Source organism: Chiloscyllium plagiosum, unplaced genomic scaffold, assembly GCF_037043375.1.
Source record: "Chiloscyllium plagiosum isolate Xiang-an unplaced genomic scaffold, Cpla_swu_hap1 HiC_scaffold_14, whole genome shotgun sequence".
NCBI lineage: Eukaryota > Metazoa > Chordata > Chondrichthyes > Orectolobiformes > Hemiscylliidae > Chiloscyllium > Chiloscyllium plagiosum.
Window position 1 is genome coordinate 76715245 of NW_028270152.1, and position 25795 is coordinate 76741039.

Below are 25795 nucleotides of genomic sequence, written 5' to 3' on the forward strand. Positions count from 1 at the left end.
ATGTTGATTAGAAATAACTATAAATGTAAGCAATCACTGCTAATGCTTCAGCCACTGTTGATGTGTGTCAATTGGCAGCTGGTTTTGCCACAACAGTGACTACAAAGTAACTTGCTTACTTTGGAATAGCTGTGTGAGGAAGATTTGCTTGTTCTTTGATTTTCTTTTCTGTTACAGTAGATATTAAACATCTGATAGATTTGAAAGGAGCGTGATTTTATTATAACAGAATTGACTCACTCCAAGGACAGGCAGGCTCCTTCTATTCTACTGCAGTCACATGTTGGGTGCACCTAAGCTTTCTGAGAATCCTTGCCCTCCAACTTTGCCCTCAGACTGCCAGCCAAAACAACCAAAATTAAGACATCACTGTGTGAGGAACTGCAGGTGGAAACTCCTGTCATACCACTCTGTAGCACATTGTGTTTACACCACCCAAATACAGTACACATGCTGTGCAATCTGTTTCTTAATAACCTCATACACTTGTCCTTTAGTTTTAAAATACCAGACTCTTTTTCTTCATATGTTTATGATATAGCCCATTTTCTTATTGCCAAAATAATGTAATAATAACAAAAGTGTCTACATTCAAACTCCTTGGCCAGATCCAGATACACAAGTAGAAATTGCAAAATTAAAAATTTGTTATACTGTGATTGTATTTGGGTTGCTCTGGAAGTGATATATTTTTCCATATATAAACCCGTTTGCTTTCTGTTTTAGTAATGCTCTCATGCCATTAGTGACTATGGCCTAACACACACCACCATGTGTGAGTCTAAACAATGAAAGCTAACAAGCTATCAACTTGGGCAAGCATCAGAAATCAGCCCTGCCCTTACCAAATGCCAACACAGATTAGTTTCCAGGCAGCGTCTCTTAAAACAATTAGTAAGGAACATCCAAGCTGATTTTCATCACCCCTGTCCTAACCAATTGCTCCAATTAGAAATGTGTGGGTTAATTATAGGAGCTAAACTTTTGCCTCAACAAAAACCAGCTAACCCAGCGAGGGGTCAGGCTGAAGTCTATATGGTGCTTCTCTACACACAATGCATTTACTGGTGGTCTTTGTCTTTAACTTTTAAATGCTTGTCCTGTAGGTTTAGAATGCTGAATATTTAAAAATTATAAGTGACAGAACATATGGGAACATGAAGTAATTTCATATTCACTATATTCTAAAATGACAAAATCAAATCTGAAAGTTGTTACAAATTGTCTCTCTCGTTGAAATGTCAATCTGTAGTTCTAGACAAGGTATGAAAATATGTTCGCACCATGCCCTTGAAGGTTAATAGCTAAACTGGGTCAATCACTAGACACTGAATTACATTACCATGTCTGAAAACCTCTCAGATCTGTTTCACAGCTGGGAAGCATAAAGTGACATATTGAATGCCACATTTGGAGTGATTTTAAAAGGCAGCCGAAACTGAGCTGAAGGGATTTGGTGAAATAAGAGGCTCATTGTCCATTCTCTCATATGAAGGGTCTCTTTATGGCAAGGTAGGAAGGGATAGCATTATACTCATGGAGTCGTGCCCTAGTAAAGGTCAGGAGAAAGAAAATGGAAAAAGTTTTATGTATCCCCACTTTTACAAAATGGAATTAGCAATTGAAGTAAACTTTGTGACTTTGAATTTGAGGGGAAAGTTCATTTTTAATTTGCTTGTTACAGTTAAAAAGTTACTTTATATTTCTCCTCTTCCCCATTTTTAAGGTGAATCTGCCTTGATTATTTATTTCATTCACTTACTGAATCACGGTTCTGAGCTTAGAGGAAAGATTGGCTTTTGGTTGACTCTCTCTGACAGAAACTTAGTGTGAAGGCAGCATATTTAGATTAGAATTGATCCGAAAGTTCAAATTTACAAAGAATTTTGTGAGCAGTGTAGAAACTGAAAGTAAATTATTTTATAGAGTTTTGGGCATCAATTAAACCATTTGCCATTTGAATTTGAGCTGTTGTGTCCATTGGATTAGAACGTAGAACGTTACAATGCAGTACAGGCCCTTTGGCCCTCAATGTTGCGCCAACCTGTGAAATGAATCTGATACCCATCTAACCTACACCCTTCTATTATTATCTGTATGTATGCCCAATGCCCATTTAAATGCCCTTGACATTGGCGCGTCTACTACTGTTGCAGGCAGGCTGTTCCACGCCCGTGCTACTCTCTGAATAAAGAAACTAACCCTGATATCTATCCTAAATCTCTCACCCCTCAATTTAAAGCTGTGTCCCCTCATGTTAGCCTTCACCATCCAAGTAAAAAGGCTCTCACTGTCCACCCTGTCAAACCCTCTGATTATCTTATATGTCTCAATTAAGTTACCTCTCAACCTTCTTCTCTCCAACGAAAACAGCTTCTGTTCCCTTAGCCTTTCCTCCATACCAGGGAACATCCTAGTAAATCTCCTCTGAACCCTTTCCAAAGCTTCCACATCCTACCTATAATGCAGTGACCAGAATTGTATGCAATATTCCAGGTATGGCCTTACCAGTGTCTTGTACAGCTGAAGCATGAGCTCGTGACTCTGAAACTCAACCCCCCTACCAATAAATGCCAACGCACCATATGCCTTTTTAACAACCCTACCAACCTTGGTGGCAACTTTCAGGGATTTATGCACCTGGACACAGAGGTCTCTGTTCATCTACACTGCCAAGAGTTTTACCATTAGCCCAGTACTCTGCATTCCTATTCTTTCTTCCGAAGTGAATTACCTCACACTTTTCTGCATTAAACTCCATTTGCCACTTCTCCACTTCTGCATTTTAACTATGTCCCTCTGTAACACACTACATCCTTCGACACTATCCACAACTCTGCCTACCTTAGTGTTATCCGCAAATTTACTAACCCATCCTTCTATGCTCACATCCAGATCATTTATAAAAATGACAAACAGCAGTGGCCCCAAAACAGACCCTTGCGGCACACCACTAGTAACTAGTAACATTTCTCATCAACCATCTTTCACCTAGCCAATTTCTGATCCAATTCGCTAAATCACCTTCAATCCTGAAACTCCATATTTTGTGCAATGGCCTATCGTGTGGAACCTTATCAAACGCCTTACTGAAGTCCATATACACCACATCAACCACTTTATCTTCATCCACCTGTTTTGTCACCTTCTCGAAGAACTCAATAAGGTTAGTTAGGCACAACCTACCCTTCACAAACCATGTTGACAATCTCTAATCAAATTATTCCTTTCCGGATGATTATAAATCCTATCTCTTATAATCTTTTCCAACACCTTACCCAGAACCAAAGTAAGGCTCACTGGCCTATAATCACCAGGGTTGACTCAACTTCCCTCCTTAAACAAGGGAACAATATTTGCTATCCTCCAGTCTTCTGGCACTACTCCTGTTGACTATGATGACACAAAGATCAAAACCAAAGGCTCTGCAATCTCCTCCTGGCTTCCCAGAGAATCTGAGAATAAATCCCATCCGGGCCAGGGGGTTTATCTATTTTCAGATTTTCCAAAATTGCTAAAATCTCCTCATTGTCAACCGCAAGCCCATCTAATCTAGTAGCCTGTACCTCCTTATTCTCACTCTCATTGCCCTTTTCCAATGTGAATACTGATGAAAAGCATTCATTAAGTGCTTCCCTATGTCCTCAGATTCCACACATAACTTTCCATTACTATCTTTGATTAGCCCTAATCTTACTCTGGTCATTCTTTTATTCCTGATATACCTATAGAAGGCCTTAGGGTTTTCTTTGATCCTATCCGTCAACAACTTCTCATGTCTCCTCCTGGCTCTTCTTAGTCCTCTCTTTAGGTCTTTTCTGGCTAACTTAGGTAGAAATTAGGTTCCACTAGGACCAGGAAAGAAGTTTGCCCCAGTTGAGACTTCTAAGTGTTATGTTCTGCTTGGACTGTGTTTAATCCAGATTTTGAGCCTTGCGCAGTTAAATTAAATTGGGTACTTTTCAATTGATGACACTCTTGCCAGCCATTTGCAACTTTATTAATGCCTTCTTTATGTCCCATGTAGGAAAAGAGATTGCAGTGCTTGTCATTTAGTGGTGTGAAGGAGAGAGAATGGCTCATGGAATCACTTATTCGCTATATTAAGGTCATCGGAGGACCATCAGGAAGAGAAGGCCTGTTAGTTGGTCTGAAGAATGGTCAGGTACTGTTAATGCAGCACATTTTTAATAAGATTATAGGGGACCTTTTTTTTTTACCCCTCAGCTTTACTTTATATCACTGAGTTGAATGGAATAATAATTCTGAGATTGTTGCTTTACGTCTTGGCTGAATTATATCAGCTCCTGTGGAGATAAAAGCCCAACCATTTGCATTTGTTTTCAGTAATATTTTTATGATAGGCACGATTGAGAAAGAAACATATAACACACTTAATGTTTGAGCAAGATGATTTAATGCTGAATCATTGGCAAAGTTCAATTTGCATTAAACTGGAAGGGACAGTATCGCTATTTTCACTTCTTTCCAATTTGATGGATCACTGCTTTCCAATTTGATGGATCACTGCTTTCAGATAACTATACCCCACTGGACAAGGCAAATTGATTCTTGAAGCTCCTGTGGTTTATTAAAATTAGCAAGATTTCAAGAGCAAGTTTGAACATAGGATGGGACACCAGAGAAGGTAGAAAATTTGAAGCAAATAATTGCATACGAGTTTAGAAAAAATGTGTTCCTGTACTTAGCTTTATCACTGGGGAAGACCCAGAACACAGGAGGAGAGGTTTTAACCAGGAGGAGAAAACTAATAAACTCCTCTAGCCCCTCATCCATTCCAGATTCTTTCATGTTCTCTGACTCATCCATTGTCTCACCCCACTTTCACCTTGCTTACACTTATTCACATTGGCCTTCCCTACATCATCTAGCCTTTCCTGTCTTTTGTAGTTCCGCTTTCTAGTGTGTCAATATTTTGTAACACTCTTTACGACCTCTAATCACTTTTGTGCCATCTGGCCCCGTTGACACCTTCCTGCATCCTGTTTCTAGGTTAGGCAGTCAGTCTGCATCCCTGCAGTTGGATGGCTCAGTGCCATATTTGTTACAAAATCGTAATTAACACAAAGAGCATGAATGAGTAAATGGAAAATGATGATTCAAAATAGAAATTTAAGACTTTTTTTTTAATGCACTTTAAGGTTTTTGTAATAAATGTAAAATGTTGGTCCTAAGGAATGCAATATTTTCACCACTGCGGTCAGCGAATCAAGCATTAAACTCATCTGTCAGACACAGCGTAGCTTAGAGACCGACTGAAGTTATATGTACTCAAGCCATGCTATATCGTGAAGTAAGTGACTCTGAGATGAGCAAAAACTTAAGTTCAGTTGGTTAGTCTAGAATCATGTACCATTTCTTTACCGTGGGCTTTCTTTTTCATCACAATATATTGATTGCTTTCAGAAACATAAGGGGCCAAGAATGTAATATTATCACAGTGGTGAGCACTGCTCTTTTTTGAGCTCTGTAGAATTATTAACCACTATACAGCACATTAAGCCATCAGACATTTGGCAAGCTACTCAGAAAATGCTGGTGTTAGAAATCGGATTATCTCATAAAATCCCTACAGTTTGGAAGAGGGTTAGATGTAGGTTTGCTCGCTGAGCTGAAAGGTTCATTTCCAGACATTTTGTTACCTTACTAGGTAACATCTTCAGTGGGCCTCATGCGAAGCAATGCTGAAAATTCCTGCTTTCTATTTATGTTTCTCAAAACTCGCTGGAAGAGGGTTATTCAAGCCTATAGAGTACGCACTGATCCTCCAAAGAATATCCCACCCAGACCTCTATCAATCGACCTAGCTTGCATATCCCTAGATGCTACAGGACAAATTAGCATGGCCCATCCATCCAACCTGCACATCTTTGGACTGTGGGAGGAAACCGGAGCACCTGGAGGAAACCCACGCCGACACTGAGAACATGTGAACTCCACACAGACAGTACCCAAAGCTGGAATCGAATCCGGGTCTCTGGCACATTGAGGCATAAGTGCTATTATTTGGCCAAAATGAAATGAAAAGGAAGACAACCTTTTGATTAACAAGTTTGAGAGTTTCTCCAATGACTGAATATTTAGGATTCTCTGCTTACACAACTTGATTTTTAACATTGCATATCCTAGAAGTGGCTGCCAACCACTTTGTCACCAAGTGTAAATGCATGCCAGCATTTTAAACTTGACATGAAAGGTATCCATAGCAGGTTAGCACATACCTCGATTTGAAATATAGGTTCCGCTGACTACAGAAAAAATGTATTGTAGATGCTGGGAATCCAAAATAAAAACAGCAAAATCTGTTAATACTGACAGAACAACCAATGTCAGTTGAGAATGAAATAGAGGATGGAATCTTATAGGGGCCTGAATGACATGGATTATGGTAAGAAAAGTGATAAAATCACGCAAGAGGTCCAATGAGGACTGTCTCGAAATTGGGAGCAATTTGCTGCATTTTTAAACTCCGTTCTGAATGTGGAGGCGAGATTTTCACTCCACAGTGGTGAGTTGCCTATTAATAGGGATTATTACTTGTTAACAATCTTATTAACTGCACATCTCACCTAAGTGATGTGCTGATTTCTATCTTACCATCTGCAGTAGGCAAATAAGATGCCAGGAATTCCCAACATGGAAAGTCAGAATGGCTGTCTGGCAATTTCAGCTGACTGTGAAGAACCTCTGTTTTATTCACCACATAACAGCATCTCAAGGCACAACCCATGGGCACCAATCACACACATCCCTTGTCCATGGACATTAGCATTCAGTATTTGCCAACTCTTCAGCATCCTCAGGCACCTCTCTGATCCACTTGCAGGATGCCTAGGAAGTTGAGACGTGCATGGCATTGAAAGGCTGCAACAAGGGCATTTTGTGCCGAGGTCAGGCACCCAGTTCATACATTGGACCAGGCTACATCTCAGGGCTAATAGTTACAATGTTTGAAAGATATTTGGATAAGTACATGAATGAGGGAGGGATATGGCCCAAATGCAGGCAGGTGGGATTAATTTAGTTTGGAATTATATTCTGCATGGACTGGTTGAACTGAAGGGTCTGTTTCCCTTCTGTATGACTCTATGCTCCCTCACTTAATGCCCACCTGGAAGCTCATCATATCCCTGCTTTTCTTTGCCTGCCTTGCCATGCCATTTAGTACAGTCTCACAACCAAGCAGCTGGCCTTGCTAGTCAGGAGTCTGATTGAAGGGGGCCCACATCTTGCTGTGCAGCATAGAGACATGTCAATTTCATACCTACCCCATATGCCAGCAGCTTATGTGACAAGCATACTTAAGAAATGTTGGGAGTACTTATTTATAGTCAAGAGCCTCCTGGCTTCAAAGTGAGGAAGTAGTGTATGACTGTAGCTGGTATGGTTACCTCGTATGTCCAGGGTTGAAGTGGAAAGATGGGCAGGCGTAGGCCCATATAGATGGACAGGATGGGGACATGGGAAGGTGTGAAGCCTTTGGGTTTCATTGGAATGGCTCCTGGTAGGGGGATCTTAATATTCAGTACCTCACTGACATGTAGGGGTGGAAACTGAAAACCATTGCCCAAAGAACAGTTGCTATCGCCTTCCATTGTGCTGGAAATTAAGACTATGCATTAGCTGAGAGGGATGTACATGGGTTAGGGTAGATATTTAATGAGTTGAATTTGGCCTCACAGAGAGACAGCCTCCGTAAAACTCAATGAAACAGACGCTGAGCCAAAAAGGCATAAGATTTAGCCTGGAGTTAATTTTTCAAGACTGACAAAAGGTCATGAACCTGAGACAGTGAGTCGATATTTCTGTCTCCACAGATGTTGTTTGATTTACTGAGTAATTCCAGCTTTTTTTTGTTTTATGGCAGCATCTTTACTATCTGTTTAAAATTGACCACATTTAGATTAGATTAGATTAGATTACTTACAGTGTGGAAACAGGCCCTTCGGCCCAACAAGTCCACACCGACCCACCGAAGCGCATCCCACCCAGACCCCTACACTTACCCCTTCACCTAACACTATGGGCAATTTAGCATGGCCAATTCACCTGGCCTGCACATCTTTGGACTGTGGGAGGAAACCGGATCACCCGGAGGAAACCCGCGCAGACACGGGGAGAATGTGCAAACTCCACACAGTCAGTCGCCTGAGGCGGGAATTGAACCCGGGTCTCTGGCGCTGTGAGGCAGCAGTGCTAACCACTGTGCCACCATGTCACCCATGTAATATAATAGTATCTGTCTAGGCTACCACTAATCTTAAATCATAGAATCTCCATTGAGTTCACACTGCCCTTCGAAGAGCATCCCACTTAGATCCATCATGCTACCCTGCATTCCCTATGGCTAATCCACATAGCCTGCACATCACTAAATACTAGGGGCAATTTGGTATAGCCAATCCACCCAATCTGCACATATTTGGACTGTGGGAGGAAACCAGAGCACCCAGCAGAAATCCACACAGACACAGGGAGAACTGTGTGCAAACTCCACACAGATAGTTGCCTGATGGTGGAATCACTGAGCTAGTAGTGTTAATCACTGAGCCATTGTGCTGCCCAGTATAGTTAGGTCATCTATTGAGTTGTTACCTGTATTGCTTGAGGCTAACAATGCTAGTCAGCATTTATCTATTGTTTAAAGAGGAATGGAGACATTCAACAGCTTGGAGTGTGTGAACAGCATGGGAGGAAAAGGAATCATCAAGCTGTGTTGCAGCAGATGGAGAGACTGTAGTTGTTTATTATCATTAAATATTCAATTTCAGCACATATGACTTAAAATAGATCGCACAATTAGTTTAAAGAAATGTCTCAATACAGAACTGTAAACTAATAAAATAGATACCATATTAGAAAAGTTCAGTAGTGTCATTGCAACACAACATAGGAAAATCATCAAATGGTTGCAACACTAAAACAGACCATTTGGCCTGTTGAGTCTGGACTGACCCTCTTTGATCCCAAGCCACAACTCTTTCTCCACGAGCTTGCTCTTCAAAAATGCTCCCTTCAAGTGCTTAACAGTGGAATCTGCTGAAAATAAATGCTTCATGTCACCAGTGGCATTTTTGCTGGTCATCTTAAATTGTTCTCTAGTTCTTGACCCTTCTCCAATGAGAGCAATTTCTCCCAATTTGCTCTGATTTGTACTTCCCAAACTATTTTCAAATCAACCCTACTTTAATATCGAAAATTAAAGTGAGCCCAGACACCAACAAAAACAAGGCTGAAGTAAAACAGCATAATAATAATCACAACTCCCTGACCTTTACTATTGTCAGTGAGCGCGATAGGAGCAGATGGTATGGGAAAGTATTTAATTGACGGAGGGGGAATTACAGTGCGATTAGGCAGGAATTGAGGCACCTAAATTAGGAACAGCTGTTGTCAGGAAAATGTGCAACAGAAATGTGGAGATTGTTTAGGAAGGACTTGCTGATAATGCTGGATAGGTTTGTCTCACTGAGTCAAGGAAGGGATGGTAGGGTGAAGGAACCTTGGGTGACAAGGGATGTGGAACATCTAGTCAAGAGGAAGAAGGAAACATACTTAAAGTTGAGGAGGCAAGGATGAGACTTTAGAGGGTTACAAGGTAGCCAGAAAGGAACTGAAGAATGGACTTAGGAGAGCTAGAAGGGGACACGAGAAAGCTTTAGCGGGTAGGATTAAGGAAAGCCCTAAGGCATTCTACACTTATGTGAGGAACAATAGGATGGCCAGAGTGAGGGTAGGGCTGATCAGGGATAGTGGAGGGAACTTGTGCCTGGAGTCGGAGGAGTTAAGGGAAACCCTTAACGAATACTTTGCTTCTGTATTCACTAATGAAAGGGATCCTATTGTTTGTGAGAACAGAGTGAAACAGACTGATGTGCTCAAACAGGTTGATGTTAAGAAGGAGGATGTGCTGAAAATTTTGAAAACATAAGGATAGATAGGTCCCTTGGGACAGACAGGATATACCCAAGGTTAGTACAGGAAGCAAGGGAAGAGATTGCTGCACCTTTGGCGATGATCTCTGCATCCTCACTGTCCACTGGAGTAGTGCCAGATGATTGGAGGGTAGCAAATGTTCAAGGAAGGGAAAAGGGATACTCCTGGGAATTACAGACCAATCAGTCTTACGTTGGTGGTTGGCAAATTATTGGAGAGGATTCTGACAGACAGGATTTACAATTACTTGGAAAATCATAGTTTGATTACAGATAGTCAGCATGGCTTTGAGAGGGGCAGATCATGCCTCACAAGCCTTATTGAATTCTTTGAGGATGTAACAAAACTGATTGATGAAGATAGAGCATGTGATGTTACATGGATCTTAGCAAGGCATGTAATAAGGTTCCCCATGGTAAGCTCACTTAGAAAGTAAGGAGTCATGTGGTACAGGGAAATTTGGCTGTCTGGATACAGAAATGGCTGGCCCATAGAAGACAGTGTGTGGTGGTAGTAGATGGAACATATTCAGCTTGGAGCTCTGTGACCAATGGTGTTCCACAGGGATCGGCTCTGGGACCTCTGGTCTTTGTGATTTTTATAAATGGTTTGGATGAGGAAGTGGAAAGGTGGGTTAGTGAGTCTGCGATGACACGAAGGTTGGTGGAGTGGTGGATAGTGTGAAGGGCTGTTATATGTTGCAATGGGACATTGCCAGGATGCAGAACTGGGCTGTGTAGCAGATGGAGTTCAACCTGGAAAAATGTGAAGTGATTTATTTTGGAAGGTTGACTTTGAATGCAGAATTACAAGGTTAAAGGCAGGATTCTTGGCAGTGTGGAGGAACAGAAGGATTTTGGGGTAAATGTCCATAGATCCCTCAAAGTTGCAACCCAAGAATATTGGGTTGTTAAGAAGGCATATAATATTTTGGCCCCCATTAGCAGAGGAATTAAGTTTTAAGAGTCATGAGGTTATGCTGCAGCTCTATAGAGCCCTGGTTAGACCACATTTGGAATATTGTGTTCAGTTCTGGTTACCTCATTATCGGAAGGATGTGGAAACTTTAGGGTGGGTGCAGAGGAGATTTATTTGGATGCTGCCTGGACTGAAGGGCATGTCTTATGTAGAAAGGTTGAGGGAGTTAATGCTTTTCTCATTGGAGCGAAGAAGGGTGACTTGATAGAGGTGTACAAGGTGATGAAAGGCATGGATCGAGTGAATTGTCAGAGACTTATTCCCAGGGCAGAAATGGCTATCACAAAGGGCATAATTTTAAGGTAATTGGAGGAAGGTTTAGGAGAGATGTCAGAGGCGGGTTCTTCACACAGAGAGTGGTGGGTGCATGGAATGCACTGCCAGCAGTGGTAGTAGGGTCAGAGACATTAGGGACATTTGAGCGACTCTTGCAAAAGTACATAGAAGATAGTAAAATGAAGGGTATGTAGGTTAGTTTGCTCTTCAAGTAGGGTAAAAGCTTGGCACAACATCAAGGGCCGAAGGGCCTGTACTGTGCTATACTGTTCTATGTAATAACCTTTAGTATAAAGTTCTTAAAGATAATGTAATATGAATACACATGTAATACGGAGAATTTGTAATGTGAACCTTTGGCGACTGGATCACTGAATCATGTCTGTTTCTTCAGGAGCATCTGACATATTAATGAAATGTATAATGACTGCACAGTACAAATGGTCAGTGCTGCCACAGTTTCTCAGTGTCCAAAGCCAGCAGTTTGTCTCATAATTGGTCATTTGGACTGCTGGGATGATGTAAAGGGCAGGGAGAGTTTATTTCCCATGACCCCAGTTGAAGTCATGATCCACACATTGGAACCCGTTTGTCTAGTTCCTTCTCAATTCTGAACACCTCTGTCCAATCTCCTCTCAGGCTTCTTCAAAGATGATAACCTCAACTTCTCTAATTTTCCTTACCTCTAAAATTATTTATCCCTGCAGTTATTCTTAAACCTTTTCTCATGAAGCCTTCTCTAAAGTGTTCATGTTCTTTATAATTCTAGTGCTTAGAATTGGATACTGTAGTTTTAGTTAAAGCATGGTTTTATACTTGTTCGTTGTACCCTTTCTCACGATTTCACTTTTTGCCTATCTTTATAAAGCCCAGGAAGCTTTTTAAACACTTTCTCAACCTGCCTTCTCACCTTCAGCAATTTATGCTCACATACCCCTAGGTCTCTGTTCCTGCACCCTATTGAAAGTTGTACCCTTTATAGATATTGCAGCCTACTCCTTCCTACCACTGTACATTCCAGCAACAACAACTCATAATGTTTGAGGAGAAAGTGAGGTCTGCAGATGCTGGAGATCAGAGCTGGAAATGTGTTGCTGGAAAAGCGCAGCAGGTCAGGCAGCATCCAGGGAACAGGAGAATCGACGTTTCGGGCATAAGCCCTTCTTCAGGAATTCCTGAAGAAGGGCTTATGCCCGAAACGTCGATTCTCCTGTTCCCTGGATGCTGCCTGACCTGCTGCGCTTTTCCAGCAACACATTTCCAACTCATAATGTTGTAAGGCTTAAAGAAGCTTCACAGTAGCATTAGAATAAAGAATGTCATTGAGTCACATAAGAATGTATTAGGTCAGGTGATAAAAATATTTGTCAAAAAGGTAGGTTTTAAGTAGTGTCTTAAAGGAAGAAAGAACAAAGAAAATTACAGCCCAGCAACGGGCCCTTCGGCTTTTCAAGCCTGAGCCAATCCAAATCCATTGTCTAAACCTGTCGCCCAATTCCTAAGATCTGTATCCCTCTGATCCCCACCTACTCGTGCATCTGTCCAGACACATCTACTGTGCTTGCCTGTACTATCTCTGCTGGCAACGCGTTCCAGGCACCTACCACCTTCTGTGTAAAGTATTTTCTGTATGTGTCCCTCTTAAACTTTTCACCTCTCACCTTGAAAGCATAATGTCTCGTTATTGAATCCTTCACCCTGGGAAGAAGCTTATCTCTATCAACCCTGTCTATACCCTTCATGATTTTGTAGACCTCAATCAGGTTCCCCCCTCAATCTCCTTTTTTTCTAATGAAAACAATCCTTACCTACTCAACCACTCTTCATAGTGCGCATTTTCCATACTAGGCAACACCCTCGTAAACCTTCTCTGCACCCTCTCCAAAGCGTCCACATCCTTTTGGTAATGTGGCAACCAGAACTATACACTGTATTCTAACTACGACTGAACCAATGTCTTGTACAATTTTAACATGACCTGCCAGCTCTTCTCTGTCTGATGAAGGCAAGCATACCATATGCTTTCTTGTCCACTGTATTCACCTGTGCAGCAACCTTCAGGATACAATGGACCTGGACTCCCAGATCTCTCTGCTCATCAACTTTTCCCAAGGCTCTTCCACTTACTATATAATTCGCTGTAGAATTAAGACTTCCCAAAATGCATCACCTCACATTCGCCTGGATTGAACTCCATCTGCCACTTCTCCGCCCAACTCTACAGTCTATCTATATTCTCCAGTATTCTTTGACAGTCCCCTATGCTTTCTGCTACTCCAGCAATCTTTGTGTCATCTGCAAACTTGCTGATGATACCAACAGTGCCCTCTTCCAGCCATTTATGTATATCGCAAACAACAATGGCCCCAGCACTGATCCCCATGGAACACCACTGGTCACATTTCTCCATTTCGAGAAACTCCCTTCAACTACTACTACTCTGGCTCATGTTGCTCAACCAGTCCTTTATCCACCTAGCTCGAACACTCTGCACATCATGTGACTTCACTTTCTCCGATAGTTTACCATGGGGAACCTTATCAAATGCCTTACTAAAGTCCATATATATGACATCTACAGCCCTTCCCTCATCTATAAACTTGGTCACTTCCTCAAAGAACTCCATTAAGTCGGTAAGGCACGATCTCCCTTGCACAAAACCATGTTGCCTATCACTGATAAGCCCATTCTTTTCCAGATATAAATAGATTTTGTCCCTCAGTACCTTCTCCAGCAACTTTCTCACCACTGACGTCAGGCTCGTTGCTCTGTAGTTACCTGGAATATCCCTACTACTCTCCTTGTATAGGGGGACAACATGAGCAACCCTCCAGTTCTTCGGCACCTCACCTATGTTTAAGGACGCTACAAAGATATCTGTCAGGGCCCAAGCTATTTCCTCTCTCGTCTCCCTCAGCAATCTGGGATAGATCCCATCCAGTCCTGGGGATTTGTCCACCTTAACCTCTAGCCTACCCAACATATCTTCCCTACTTATTCAGTGTGATCCAGAGTAATCAAACTTCTATCTCTAATTTCAACATTCATCATGTCCCTCTCAGTGAACACTGGTGCAAAGTAATCATTCAAACTCTCACCCATTTTCTCAGGTCCGATACACAGCCTTCCTTCCTTATCCTTTAGTGGACCAATCCTTTCTCTAGTTACCCGCTTGCTTCTTATATAAGAATAAAAGGCTTTGGGATTCTCCTTAATTCTGCCCGCTAAAACTATTTCATGATCCACTATCCTGCCTACCTGCGACTCCATTTTCAAGGAAGTATAAACTTGCACTGGAAGGTCTTTTTGTTCAGTAACACTCCCCAGGACCTTACCATTAGTGGGCGGCATGGTGACTCAGTGGATAGCACTGCTGCCTCATAGTACCAGGGTCCCAGGTTCGATTCCAGCCTTGGGTGACTGTCTGTGTGGAGTTTTCACATTCTCCCCATGTCTACGTGGGTTTCCTCCGGGTACTCCGGTTTCCTCCCATGTTCCAAAGATGTGCAGGTCAGGTGAATTGGCCATGCTAAATTGTCCATAGTTAGGTGCGTTAGTCAGAGGGGGGTAGGTTACTCTTCGGAGGGTGGGTGTAGACTTGTTGGGCTGAAGGGCCTGTTTCCACACTGTAGAGAATCGAATCAAATCGAATCGAATTAAATGTATAAGTCCTGTCCTGATTTGCCTTTCCAAAACACAGCACCTCACATTTATGTAAATTAAACTCCATCTGCCACTCCCCAGCCCAATGGCCCATCTGATCAAGATTCCGTTGTACTCTGAGGTTAGCTTCGCTGTCCACTATACCATCTATGAGCTTACTAACCGTACCTCTTATGTTCACATCCAAATCATTCATATAAATGATGGTTAGATTCTTTGCTGTTGCAGAACATAATTGACTCATAGAGATCAAATAAAGCAGTGATCCTACTACTGACTCCCGAGGAACCTCACTGTGTGTTTTCCTCCAGTCAGAAAATGCCATTTCATCATGTTGTTTCTGATTTGGTATCCACACTGTCACTGTCCCTTTTAGTGTAAGGGCTTCAAATTGAGCTGGGAAGCATATTATTTGAGACTTCAATTATCCTTGGAAGTCCATGTACACCCTATCAACCACGTTACTGTCATTAACTCTAAATTACCTAACAAGACAACTTAATTAAATACCATCTATTTTTAACTAATCCATGCTGTCTTTCCTTAATTAATTCACACACGTCCAAGTAATTGTTAATTTTGTCCAGGATTACTGTTTCTTAGAACTTCCCCACTACTGAAATTAAACTGAAAGTGCTTGGTTTATCTATGCATTCTTGCCCAGTAAAAGAGTGTAACATTTGCATCACTCTAGTCCTTTAATATCAAGCCAACTTTGCTTGGACAGTAACAAACACTACATCGGACAGACAGGTAGAAAACTAGCCACCAGGATATACGAACACCAACCAGCCATTAAAAGACATGACCCACTATCACTGGGTATCCTTACATACCAACGAAAAAGGACACCACTTTGACTGGGACAACACATCCACCCTCTGACAGGCTAAACAGAGACATGCACAGGAATTCCTAGAGGCCTGGCTTTCAAACCAGAACTCCATCAATAAACACATTGATTTGGACCCCACTTACCAACCTCTGAGAGGTTGAAAACAAACATTAGAGCTCAGCAAGCAAACTTACAACCTGAACCTCAACCTGAGCTACAAATCTTCTCAAAAATCGCAAACAGATAGTACCCTTGACAGCTGTGTCCACAGCCTCTGCTGAACTGAATCCATTGGTGGAGTTTAGAGCTCAGCAACACATATAGAATTACATTATCTTGAATGACTGTGTCAACAAACCTTGCAGATCTGCATCTGTTAGTGGGAGTTAGAAGGCATTTCGGCATTCCTTGGGACTTCCATTGCACAGCTATGCCAACAAAACTTCCAGAGATAGATAAATTAAAATGTTTAAAATTACTAAAAGAGCTTGTGCACGAGTTCAATTTTGAAAGCAATGAAACAGATGTCTGAACAGCCATTCAATTAAAAGATTAGATCAAAGGCAACATCTGACACAGCTAAATCTGAATATCAATACTGCCCAATGCATGAGAGCATTTTATCTCTTGGATAATATAGAGTCATAGAGATGTACAGCATGGAAACAGACCCTTCTGTCCAACCCGTCCATGCTGACCAGATACCCCAACCCAATCTAGTCCCACCTGCCAGCACCTGGCCCATATCCCTCCAAACCCTTTCTATTCATATACTATCCAAATGCCTCTTAAATGTTGCAATTATACTAGCCTCCACCACTTCCTTTGGCAGCTCATTCCATACACATACCACCCTCTGGGTGAAAAAGTTGCCCCTTAGGTCTCTTTTATATCTTTCCCCTCTCACCCTAAACTTATGCCCTCCAGTTCTGGACTTCCCCCACCCGAGGGAAATGACTATGTCTATTTATCCTATCCATGCCCCTCATGATTTTATAAACCTCTATAAGGTTGACCCTCAGCCTCCGACGCTATAATGCATCTGAAATCTTTTGGATTTTCACAATACTATCAGTTAAATGGTCACTTGCTGATTAAGAACACACCTCTATTGTCAATCACTGTATTAAAAATGTATCTTATACAGTTTTTTTCAGTTATGACATTAGAAGTTGTCAACATCTTTGACTTACATGTCAAAGGTTCCTGACTCCAGACTAGTATTTGCCCACAGCAGATGTGACAGATGTCTTCTGCTATTTTAAGGAACAAGTGGCCAAAGTTTTGAAAATAATAGCCACAATGGCATCCACTGTTCCAGTCATTGGAAAGATTTCCAAGTTTACCGTTTTTTTGCTCTTTTCCTCATGAACTGGGCGGCACAGTGGCTAGGTTGTTAGCACTGCTGTCTCACAGCGCCAGGGACCCAGGTATGATTGCACCCTCGGGTGACTGTGCGGAGTTTGTACATCCTCCCCATGTCTACATGGGTTTCCGCTGGGTGCTCTGGTTTCTTCCCACAGTCCAAGGTATGCATATTAGTAGATTGGCCATGCTAAATTACCCATAGAGTTCAAGGATGTGTAGGTTATGTGCATTAGCCAGGGGAAATGCAGGGTTACAGGGATAGGGTAGGGGAATGGGTCTGGGTGGGATGCTGTTTGGAGGGTCTGTGTGGACTTGTTGGGCCGAATGGCCTGTTTCCACACTGGAGGGATTTTATGTTCTATTCTATGTTTTAACTGTAGGCTGTGCCTGTAAATCTGATAAACATGCCACAATGCTGATTGTCTAGGCCATTTTGCATAGGATTTGATTGATTTGATCCAGCCTTTGTAAGATGTCAGTTTCAAGGTATCATCTAATTTGATAAATCTCACTAATAATTTGCCTTTCTAGAACTGTTTCTCGAACCATATCTATGTCTTTTAGTACTCTGAGTTCTAACTATGGTAAATGTAAAACAGAGATTAACCTTGCTTGCCCTCCCCTTGCCAAATCAGATATATCTGTTCTCACGTGAAAGTAAGTGTTATCTTTCTGAGATATTCTTCATATGGTGTCTCTTCAGACCTAGCAACTCTGCCGCTGAACCCTTTCTACTACATTAATCATTGAATCATAGAATCTCTACAGTGTAGAAAGAGGCCGTTTGATCCATCGAGTCTGTGAAGGGCATCCCACCCAGACCTAGCCCTCCTCACCCTATCCTCATAATCCCGCATTTGTCATGGCCAGCCCACCTAACTTGCACATATCTGGACAGAGAGGGGAAACCGGAGCACCTAGTGGAAACCCATGCAGACAAGGGGAGAATGAGCAAACTCCACACAGACATACCAAATCTGGAATTAAACCTCGGTCCATGACACTTTGAGGCAGTGCTGCTGATCACTTAATATCCTTTGTATTTCTGTAAAACTGTTCCAGGTTGTGTATATATTTGCAAATTTGATCTTGAAGCTCAGAATTCCGTATTTTCGGAGATTCAGTATATCCCATTTCTCCATGTCCACATTTTGCTAGCTGAAATCTTGATGCTGTCTTCACTTGTCTATAGATTGACTTCCTTAAGATGATTTCTTCTTTATGTGTCTGGATTTGTAAATATAAGCCCAGTCTGTCTTGGTACTGAAGCCCTGTTCAAATGGAATTTGCTTATTTATCTTGTCTCTGAAAAATTGACTCAATCTGTATCTCGTTTATTTCATCTGTCACTTCTCTGGAGACCTGTGGGCAATCGTTTGTCAAATTTGCTTTGGTAACATCTTGACTGGGGCTATGTTAAGCTCTCTAATTTCCTTTAATGAATCCTTAATTTGCATATTACAAATTATCATGTTTCTGCAGTCATGATTTGGAGATGCCGGTGTTGGACTGGGGTGTACAAAGTTAAAAATCACACAATACCAGGTTATAGTCCAACAGGTTTATTTGGAATCACTAACTTTTAGAGCACTGCTCCTTCAGATGGTTGTGGAGTAGAAGATCGTAAGATACAGAATTTATAACAAAAGTTTACAGTGTGATGTAACTGAAATTATATATTGAAAAAGACTTGGATTGTTTGTTAAATCTCTCATCTGTTAGAATGACTATGTTGGTTTCAGTTCTTTCATATGTAAGTCGCAGAACCTTTTTTAAAGTTGCATTCTCAAGTGAACTTTAACAATTGATGTCATGTCGTCCCAGATAATGCATTTAAGGTGTGATGTAGTGTGTGTGAGACTGTCTGTGCCTTAATGTTCAGACTGATCATAATCTTAAAAAAATGGAGTTACAGGATCTTACATGGATTCATGCAGTTTTTGAGCAAAATAAAATGTAATTCTGCAAGTACAAATTCACTCCACAAATTATGTGTGTGTGTCTGTGTATGGTGGGGGATGGGGGGGAGAGTTATGAGTGTCTGTGAGAGAATGTGTGTATGTGTATATGTGTGAGTGTCAAGGAATATAAATCTGAGAGGGTATGTGTGAGTTTGGGAGTGTATGTGTGAGCGTTTGAGAGAGAGCTTGTGTATGAGAGAGAGTCTGTGTGAGTGTATGGGGCTGTAGGTGTGTGTGTGCATATATGCGCTTCTGTGTGCGTGTGTGTAGTGCAGTGGGATCACCTGTAGTGTGACATGAACCCAAGTTCCCGATTGAGGCCATCCCTATGAGTACTGAACTTAGCTATCAGCGTCTGCTCTGCCACTTTGCACAGTGGTTGAATGGACACCGCACAACAGTCGGTCAACACTTCAGTGGTTCGGGACATTCAACCTCAGACCTTCGGGTGTCCATCCTCCAAGGCGGACTTTGGGACAGGCAACAACGCTGAGAGGCCGAGAGGAGGCTGACAGCCAAGTTCAGTTCCCATGGGGATGACCTCAACTGGGATCTTGGGTTCACGTCACACTAGAGGGGACCCCACTGCACTATATATATATATCACACATGCACACACACACAGATATGCACACTCCTACACTCACAGACACTCCTACACACAGATATACACACAGCTACAGACACGCGCATACAATCACGCGGACCCTCTCTCATACACAAGCTCTCTCTCATACGGTCATACATACTCTACCGCACTGACATGCACACATGCACCTTCTCACAGACTTATACCCCTTTACACTCACACACATACACGCACTGTCTCACAGACACTCATAGCCCCTCTCCTCACACACACACCCACATGCACACACACACACACACATATATAGGTTTTTGGGGTGAATTTGTACTTGCAGAATTACATTTTATTTTGCTCAAAAACTAATGAATCCATGTAAGATTCTGTAAATCTTTTTTAGATTAGAATCAGACTGAACATTGAGGCACAGACAGTCTCACACAGGGCACCTCACACCTTAAATGCATTGTCTGGGCCGACATGATGCTAATTGTTAAAGTTCACTTGAGAATGTAACTTTAAAAAAGTTCTGAGATTTAAACATGAAAGAACTGAAACCAACAAGTTTATTCTAAAAAATGAGAGACTCAACAAGCAATCCGGGTCTTTTTCAATGTATAATTTCAGTTACATCACACTGTAAACTCTTGCTATAGAATCTGTGTCTTATGATCTTATATTCTACAACCACCTGATGAAGGAGCAGTGCTCCAAAAGTTAGTGCTTCCAAATAAACCTGTTGTATGCTGGTATTGTGTGGTTTTTAACTTCCTTGACAATGAAGTTTGAAGTTCCTCAGCTAGAATTTTCTTTCTTCTAAATTGGTACAGCCTTCGCATGACTCCATCAGCATACAAATAATACTGAATGGTGAAAGTTATCACATAATTGCTACAGTACAAAAGGAAACTATTGTGTTTGGCAAGTCTGTGCCAAATCCTAGTGCCATTCCCCAGATTTCTCCTTGGAATCTTGTACATTATTCTTTCTCAGGTAGAAAATCCAATTTCCTACTGGAAGCTTTGATTGACCCTTTTTCACCTGACCTTCAGGCAGTGCATTCCAGACCCTAAACAATTGCTATATGAAAAGGTTTTTCCTTATCTCTCCATTGATTCTTTTGCCAGTTACCTTAATCTGTGCCACCTTGTCTTGATCCTTAACCAAAGAGAGCAGTTGTTCCCATCTACGCTGTCTTCCTTGTTACCATCATTCTTTGGAGCATTTTAACTAATCCCGTCCCATCTTTCCATTGAGTTTTGCTATTTTGCTGTTTTGGCAATGGTTGAGGATTTTGCGATGGACTTAAAGGCGAGAACATATAAAGGCATGAAATGCTGATCTTTTGTTTTGCAGGAATCAACAAAGTTTCAGCTAAGTTTTATATTAAAATGTAATTAAATTTAAATGGCATAATATTCTGTGCTGTAAACCAATGCTGTAGTGAACTGGACTGCAGCTGCCAAACACATTTCACCTGGATTGACAGAAAATTGAGATTTTATTCCAAAGCTTTAAACTGTAATCAAAAAACAATCCCAGAAGTGTAAGGACACGGGTGCTCACCACCGTCATTCATTTTTAGAGGAAAATAGGAGATTATACACCAACAGTTTCAGAATCACTTCTGGTATTGGCACATAATGTTACAGTATTAAAATGAATCACAAATCAGGCATATTTTAGAAAAGTGAATATGTATCTGTTTGCTTATCACTTATAGATTCTGAAAATATTTGTTGACAACCCATTTGCCATTGTACTTCTTAAGCAAGCCACATCTGTACGCTGTTTAGACATGAGTACATCACGCAACAAACTGGCTGTAGTGGATGAACACAACACTTGTCTGGTATATGACATAAGTACAAAAGAACTCCTTTTCCAGGTAAGTTGGATGTAATCATGGTGTAGATATTCTTTGAAGAAGTGCCTTCTATTTATTGCAGTATTTTGTGAAAACATGAGCAACAATGTCCTTGAAAAATTTAAAAAGTTGGCTTTGTGCTTCAGGGTGACGGCTAGTGTCAGACTGTTTCATTGAGGCTCCAAATCCAATACAGTCTTTCATTGCTTTGCCTGTAGCTTTAAATATGATTATTACAAATTGAAATGTGGTGCAGTATTTGGCGTGGAGCATTAGCATTGTAGTCATTTAGGTGGGATAAGGAAAGGTAGCAATTTTGATTATTCCATTTTTTGGATGTGTTTCTCAGTCAGCCTGCCATTGCTCCATTGTTGGATTTAAAGTTAGAAATTCAGTAAATAAACTATTCCCATTCATTGGTGATGTTGTCTCTTTCTAACCCCCGCTACTATATTCATTCATAGCCAATAATTATAGGGATATAGGAGCAAACGTAGGAAACCATGACTGCACCGTGGTCTAACTCCATAAACCTGCCTTTGGTCCATATCCCTTAATACCCTTACTTAACAAAAATTGATTTATCTCTGATTTAATGCTAATAACTCATCTTGAATCAACTGCCATTTATGGAAGAGAGTTCCAAACCTCAGCCACCCTTTGTGTGTGTAAGTGTTTCCTAACATCTCTCTGAACAGTCTATTCCTAACTCTCAGACTATGCCCCCTAGTTCTAGAATCTACAACCAGTGGAAATAGTTTATCTTTATCTTTATCTTCCTGTTACTATCCTTGAAGACTTTAATCAAGTCATCCCTTAACTTTCTAAATTCTAGAGAATAAAGGCCTAATTTGTATAATCTCTCCTCATAATTTTATCCCTGAATTCCAGGTATCATTCATGTTAACTTACTTAGTATTCTTTCCAAGGCCAATATATCCAAAATTACTGATGATTCTGTATTTCAGTGCCTGCAACAATCAGTAGTAATTGTTATAGTTGTTGGAAAATGGTACTTTTTGAAAATTAATGCTGGCTAATAATCTGTGGACATTCCTCCACTCAATGTCCTCTGTAGGAGCCGAATGCCAATAGTGTGGCTTGGAACACCCAGTGCGAAGATATGCTTTGTTTTTCTGGTGGTGGTTTTCTCAACATCAAAGCCAGTAATTTTCCAGTGCACCAACAGAAGCTTCAGGGCTTTGTGGTGGGATATAATGGCTCCAAAATCTTCTGCTTACATGTATACGCCATGTCAGCGGTTGAGGTCCCGCAGGTATGTCTCATTGTATGGTTTGATATATGGTCACAGTGTGCATATGATCAGTGAACATAGAGTTTCGCTGATGCATTATTGAGTAGATTGTGTATGGCACTGAGAATAGGGATATTTCTGATTATTGTTAGCTAAACTCAGCCAAGGCAGCAACTGCATCTGTTTACTTGACTTCAATGCCATTGAGAGCAAAATAGATTTAGTAGTCATTAATACACTTGTTTAAAATGCACGCCTGATAAAGATAAGGTTGAAAATTTAAAAAAAGAATATACTGGAAGTATGAAGCAGTTCAGGCATCATCTGTGGAGCAAGAAACTGAGTTAATGTTGCAGGACTCTGACCTTCTATCAAAACTGGGAAAAGCTAGAGATGTAGTAAGTTTTGACCAAGGGATTAGTGGGCCAGGGACAAATGGAAGGTCTGTGATTGCATGAAGGACAGGAGGGATTGTATGATGGAAATGTTTAGCTCACAGGATCAAGGGGAATAGTGCTGGGGAAAGAAAAGAAACAAAGAAACAAAAAGTGAGCCTAAAACAGGTGTGCTGCTGTCTGAAGGCAAAAGCTTGAAGTTTTCATGTCAAATAATTCTAAGAAAACTCAGTCCAGTTCCTGATAGGCAGTGATCTGTGGCTCAAAAATGTCCTTAATTTACTACTGTTAGTGTTAAAGTGGTAATCTCCCAATAAGATGATTGATGAAACAAATGAAATGAAAAGGTGTGATAGAATGAGTCCTCTTCCGGAATGAGACTGAGACCCATTGCTTGGACAGGGCAGAGAGCTTTGTTCTGTATAGATCTTTAGTAGGCTCTAGAATTACTTAAAGCTTTCCAATTCACATTACCACAATACAGAAATTCACTCAAAAGACATTAAACTGCTTTGGTCTAGGGAGGACAAGCATAAGGCTGGAAGAACACAGCAAGCCAGGTGGCACCTGGAGGTGGAGAAGTCGACGTTACGGGTATAACCCTCCTTCAGGAATGGAGGTGAGGTTAGGGGGAGCTGCAGGTAAAAGTGGAGGGAGGGCAAGGGTTATGGCTGGGGAGGAGGCAAAGTGATGAGGTAATGATAGATGAATACTGGTGGTGGTAACAACCTGGTTGGTCAATGGGAGGAATGAATCTGGTTGGTAGCTGGAAATAAGGGTTGGTCGGAGTGATGGAAGGGAGGAGGCAGGGCTGGAAAGGGATTGGGGGAAGATGGGAAAGTTATTTTAAATTGGAGAACTCAATGATGAGTTCTCCGGGTTGTAGGCTGCCCAGGCGCAAGATGAGGTGTTGTTCCTCCAACCTGCGGTCTGATTCACTGTGACAATGGAGGAGACTGAGGACGGACATGTCGGAGAGGGAGTGGGAAGGGGAATTGATATGGGCGGTGACTGAGAGGTCAGGCAGGTCCTTGCGGGCTCGGCTGAGATGCTCAGTGAAACATTGCCTATGTTTACATTTGGTCTCACTGATGTTTTACCTGGAAGGACTGTTTGACATTCACCTGCCTCTCTTCCAATGTAATTTACTGTATCCGGTACTCCCAGTGTGGTCATCTCTACATTGGTGAGACAGAACATAAACTTAGGCAACATTTTGCCAGGCATCTCAGCTGGGCCCATAAGGGCCAGCCTGTCCTCCTGGTCACTGCCCATTTTAATTCCCTTTCCACTCCCTCTCTGACATGCCCATCCTCAGTCTCCTCCATTGCCACAGTGAATCAGGCTGCAAATTGGAGGAACAATACCTCATCTTTCGCCTGGGTAGCCTACAGCCGGGAGGAGTCAAAATTGAGTTCTCCAATTTCAAATAACCTTCACTTCCATTCCCTGACTCCCTTTCTAGCCCCGCCTCCTCTTTTCCTCCAACTGACCCTTCCTTCCAAATACCAACCGGATTCATTCCTCCCATCGACCAACCAGGTTGTACCCACCACCTGTGTTCACCTATCACAACCTCACCACTCTGCCTGTCTCCCCACCCATAACCCTTTCCTCTGCCTCTCTTTATCTGCAGCCCCCCCCCCCCCGCCGCCGACTCCCACCTCCATTCCTGAAGGAGGGTTATACCCGAAATGTCGACTTCTCCACCTCCAAGTGCTACCTGGCTTGCTGTGTTCTTCCAGCTTCCTGCTCATGTACTTTGGATTTCAGCATCTGCAGTTTTTTTAATCTCTTGGACTTGGGAAGGCAATGTTCGTCAGTGACCGAAGGGAAAGTGAAAAGTTTGATTTGAGTTAATTAGACAGGATCTCATGAAATGTATATTACAGGACCTGAATCAGACTGGCTAATGGGGGAAACAAGTCTGTCTACCATGTACCCCATCCTGAATCACCTAATAAACTTATCGTAAGGCATTGCATTGTCCACAGGTATGCTGTGGTTGTGTGTTATCTCCTTCAGAGCAAGATTAGGAGATGGGATGGTGGCTAATGTTTAAAAAAAAATGTTCTGTTTCACAGATGCAATTAGACTTGCTCATAAATAACATACAACTTTCTTGTTTTAAAAATAAGTCTGCACCCATGTACCAGTACTTGGAGAAGAAGATGTATAAGGAAGCCTATCAAATTGCGTGCTTGGGTGTAACAGAGAATGATTGGAGAGACCTAGCAATAGAAGCTTTGGAAGGGATGGATTTCGACACTGCTAAAAAGGTACCAGTAACACACACAACTCTGCAAGCGTATGCAGATAAATAGAGTATGAAGTTCAGCTTCTTAAAGGGATTCATTAAATTAGTACAAATGAGCAGAAAATGTCTGAGCAGATTTTGCAAAGGAGGAATGGTTTTAATTCTAAAACCACTGTCCTGCAATGAAGGACAGAGATGGAGAAGGTGGGTGTCTTACAGTGATGCATAGGGCTAGAGCTGGTGAGTGTCCTACTGTGAGGGACAGGTCTGGAGAAGGGGAGTGTCCTACAGTGAGGGCGGCACGGTACTCAGTGGTTAGCATTGCTGCCTCACAGCGCTAGGGACCCGGGTTCAATTCCCGTCTCGGGCAACTGTCTGTGTGGAGTTTGCACATTCT

General features: G+C 41.8%; 1 protein-coding gene across 1 annotated transcript in view; it reads left to right on the forward strand.

Moving 5' to 3' along the window:
• ift122 (intraflagellar transport 122 homolog (Chlamydomonas)) overlaps positions 1–25795 on the forward strand; it is a 139841-nt gene that overhangs the window by 61410 nt on the left and 52636 nt on the right. The window contains exons 12-15 of the mRNA XM_043708443.2: positions 4028–4165; positions 21348–21512; positions 22570–22767; positions 25280–25420. Coding sequence (XP_043564378.1) covers positions 4028–4165; positions 21348–21512; positions 22570–22767; positions 25280–25420 — 642 coding nt within the window. The remainder of the gene's footprint in view (positions 1–4027; positions 4166–21347; positions 21513–22569; positions 22768–25279; positions 25421–25795) is intronic.